Below are 4251 nucleotides of genomic sequence, written 5' to 3'. Positions count from 1 at the left end.
CGGCCCGAAACGCCGGCGGGGTCTGCAGAGTGTCCACGAAGCCCTCCCTGGCCGCGTCGGGGAGGACGGCGAAGCCGGTGCCGTCCCTCAGGTCCGGGTCAGCGCCGCTCATCAGCAGCCGCCGGGCGATCTCGGGGTTCCCCAGCTTCATCACCTGGGAGAGAAAGAGGGGGGGCTGAACACCGCGGGGGGTGGGGGGTGTGCTCCAAAACTGGCCCTGGATCCTCATTCCTCATCCCTGGGTTTTCCCCGCTACAAGGCACCAGAACATCTTTTTTTTAAAATGTATTTTGCATTAAACTCGGTGAAATGGTGGAAGATGCTATCATTTCGGTGGTAATAGCTTTCTGTCTCAGAGAGATCAATGTCTGAAACAGGCATTACAATGGGGGCATACAACTTCTTGTTGTTTTTTTTTAAACATGGCAAAGAAGGGAATTAAGAATCTCAGTTTCTTAACACACGAAAATTAAGTATGGTTAGGTGTTATTTGCCCAAGTATTGAGACACCTTTGCACTGCTGTTTAAATTCATTAAACATCAAATATGGGGTTCCTGAGGAACAGATATTTTACCTCAGCAACAGCAAATGTAGAATGTTTTTATAAGCTTTCAGGTGTCTACATTGTCTGTGCATTATCATAAAACAAATATTTGGTCTGTACCATAGCTGTGTCTGCTAAGAAAAATAAATGCTAGAATAAATTTTTCTCCCCAATATTTGTGCTTCATTATGTCACCCAAAAAGGAGAAGTTAAAAGGAATGTTTCAAAGTTCCAGAAGTTTCCTTCCAAAACCAGTATATCACATTATACTTTAATAATTTCACTACAAGTAAACTGTGACTATATTCTGTTGTTAGAAACACCCTTTAAAATAAAGCAAACAACAACAATAATTGGATTTTGTGACTGTTCCTTGCAGGAGAAAAAAAAGCTTCTTTAAATTTTCTCAACTGTGACATTAAATTATCATAATTAGAAAACAAATCTCTCTTATTTAGGACTTCAGAGCTTGCACCAATTTCCCTAAATTCCTCATTTTTTGTTTTCTCAATGATTTTTGAAAAAATGAACATAGTAACATATAATCTCCAGCCTATAGGCAATATTTTCCTGTTTTTGTCATTAGTCTCATTATAAGTGTCAAATTCGGAAAAAAAAAAATCCCTTTCCTATTTTCTTAGAAACATCCACACAATGATTTGAAAATCTTGGTTAAAAAAAATAAATCTGCATAAACGAGCACTACAGCACCTTAGATTTAGCATAATGTACAATTTCTACAGGGGTTTTGCTGAAAAGCTCTCCTGGTGAAAAATAATTGATATACACTTTTAAAGAAAACACAAGCTGTAATAAATGTAATTACTACAGCGTTTGGTCTGTAAAGCAGCCCGGTATATTATAACTACAGGGAAGAGCAAAAGCACAGGTAAGACAGGCTGGGATTCAGGGAAAGGGATTTCTCTGTGCCCCAAGGCTCCAACTCCGTATATGCCACTTCTTTCACCTCTGGCCAGAGATGGAAGCAATGTAAAAGCAAACAAGGGCATTATGATCTCTTTTTCTTTAGTAAAATATGGACATTATGGGGTGTTTTTGAGGGCCCAAGCTGTGTTATTTGTGAATTTAAAACATGAGTTTGGTTTAAGTGGGAGTTTTCTGTCTTCAGGCAAAGGGACTGAAGGCTTCAGTTAAGGATGTGAGGTGGGAGAAAAATAATCTAAAAGGTGATGCCATTGGGACGTGGGCTACAACTGTGCAGCAAATGCCCTTTTTTTCCCAAAGTTTCACTCGGGGGGAGGGAGGCCGAGAAGGAGAAAGCATTAATTTAATAAATCTGACGAAGTGCACAAGGGCAGGACATGTATTTTGAGGCCTGCATAGGTACACTTCATCAGAAACAAAAAGCACAGAGAAAGACAAGCCGAGCAGCTGCTTAATTAAACATAAATGCAGAAGAAAAATATAAATTCAGTGCTATTAATATGGGGGCATTCCCTCCGTTTTAACTGAGAGAGAGATTAAGGAGAGATTATCTCGGCTGGGGAGAGTGCACTGACAGAGCTCTTTCGAGCATGGCCACGCACCCACAGCACATTTTGGGATGAGACATATTGAAAATAAGTCGACAAATTCTCCTGTTTTGATTTTTGTTGTGGTTCATTAACTCAGTTATGATTAGGCAGCGATAAGAAGTATTGTTAAGGTGTGGATGATTGCTTAATATAGCTGGATGCTATGGCATTGTGTAAAATATGCCTTAAATCAGGATACGGACAGTTAGCTGTTTTTAGGAGGAAAAAATATATTGCTGTGGGACAAATCGGTTTTCAGCCCTTGACCCGAGGATAAACCAGCTGGCTAAATGTTTTCTGCTTTCTTAAAAAAGTTAGTTTGTGTGTAAGTTTTTAATTTAAACCCTTTCGCTCTCTTAAAAGTTGCTGCAAGTGCCTGCATTGCCATGCGATGCCCCATTTAGGTGCTGAGAGGACAGAGAGGAGCTCATGGACACCCAGCTTCAGCGAAATTGTCAAAAAAAGGTCATTCCTGCCTTTTTTTAGCAAGAGGTGCTTATTTTCCAGCTCTAACATTTTGATGTCAAGCCAAAAAAAGCTGTAAATATTTCGAGCACATTCGCAAACTTTATGCTGCTATAAAAGCCCAATTTCAGAAATTATTATCCTGGTTTTGGGGGAAGCAGGGGGAGAGACGTTAACAAATGATTTTTCTAATGTGTGAAATTAAAAAAAAACTATAGGTCTAGTTCCACATTTCATTACTTATAACTTAAGTACAAATAACCACACATATTTTCTCCAGATTTATCAATCACTTCTTTCACTATTTAGCAGGTATTCTAGCCTTTTCGCCATCATTATCTGATCTTATTAAAAGCAAACTCTTCCCTCAGCTCAAATAGCAGCTTGGATGAGTTCCAACCGCCTGCCTGCACAGCCACACACTTAAAAATTAGGACATAGCACCCTATACGATCAGAAAGGAAATAACTGGAACCAGTGCCCTCCTAGCCGATCTAAAAAAGCAAAAAAAAAATAACCCTTAATTATGAACGAAAAGGCAAGAGATTGAGCCGGACCCCTGCCCTGTCGGCTAAGTCCTGGTGCACATCGGAGGTCCTGGGATCCTAGCAGCACGAATCCCGATGAGAAAGGTCATTCCTCACAAACAGCTTGGAAAGGAAAAGTACCGTCTACAGCAGAGCCCAGCACCAAGACAAGACAAGCTTTAACAGCATATTGCAGGAAAAAAATACATATATATAGAGAGAGAAGAGGAAAGAAATCCTAAGCTTCAGAGCACAGCACATTTGTGTTTACAGACTTGCTACGAAATCCTGCTCACCTAAGCTGATTTATTTTCATCTCAGCTCGTTCATTCCTTGCCTCCTCACCACGAAGTTATAAAAAATTAGCAAACTCGTAGCCCGTTTGACATTGAGGGTGATCCCCGATTGAAATAATGGTTTTGACCAGTTTTATTTCAAGTACGTCATTTTAGGGAGTTGGAGCCACTAAAGTTATAAAATATGGCATCCAACGAGTTTGAAAAACCACTCGAATTTCATCCACCAGCCTGCTTAAAACGTTGTCTTTTTTGGAAACCCGGGTCACGTAGGTACCAGTGATGAAATATTTTCTCCCTTTCTGGATACCAACCTGCAGCGCAGTTCTCCCAAATCCATTTTGTGCATTGACGTTTACATTCTCTTGCAACAAATTAGTAAGTTGCACTAGGTCCCCCTTGGCAGCCGCGGACGCCAGCTCGTTCCCAGAAGGCTCGGCCATTCTTTAGGGTGACTGACGATCGGAAAAAAGATGAGATTTTTTTTTTTAACCAGGCATGGCATCGGAGACTGACAGAAGGATTGGGATGGTTAATCTTCTGGAGTAGACCTTGTAGTAAATACTCGTAAAAAACCTCCTTGCCAAGAGCCCGCCCCTAACTCACACGTGATTATTCAGCAAAACTGCAGCTCCGCTTGAAAGAAGATTTCTTTGCTTCCACATATAGAGTAACTCCTATTAAAGACTTTGGCCACTTTCGGGAGGGAACAGATTAATAGCTAGGCAAGATATTATATATGTCGTAGGTAACATATACACGTATACCGGAGACTCACTCGAACCTGAGATCTCGGAAGAAGAAGACAACCCACCCTGCTCACAGTCGGGATCTGAGACTTTAGCAGCAACAGCTCCGAGGAAAAAAGTCTTCCGTAGCAGTG

At 40.9% G+C, this 4251-nt stretch overlaps 1 protein-coding gene across 1 annotated transcript; it reads right to left on the bottom strand.

Annotated features, from left to right (window-relative positions):
• Nucleotides 1-4: 4 nt before the first annotated feature.
• Nucleotides 5-4241, bottom strand: CDKN2C (cyclin-dependent kinase inhibitor 2C (p18, inhibits CDK4); the record flags this gene model as incomplete). Its single annotated transcript, XM_010187755.1, has 2 exons — nt 3683-4241; nt 5-154 (listed from the first exon to the last, which is right to left on the bottom strand). Coding segments are annotated over exons 1-2 (279 nt in total), but the record flags the coding sequence as incomplete, so codon positions are not given.
• Between the last annotated feature and the right edge of the window lie 10 nt (nt 4242-4251).

Source organism: Mesitornis unicolor, unplaced genomic scaffold (genome assembly GCF_000695765.1).
Source record: "Mesitornis unicolor isolate BGI_N332 unplaced genomic scaffold, ASM69576v1 scaffold45990, whole genome shotgun sequence".
Taxonomy (NCBI): Eukaryota; Metazoa; Chordata; class Aves; order Mesitornithiformes; family Mesitornithidae; genus Mesitornis; species Mesitornis unicolor.
This window is presented reverse-complemented; position numbering and strand designations above follow the sequence as displayed.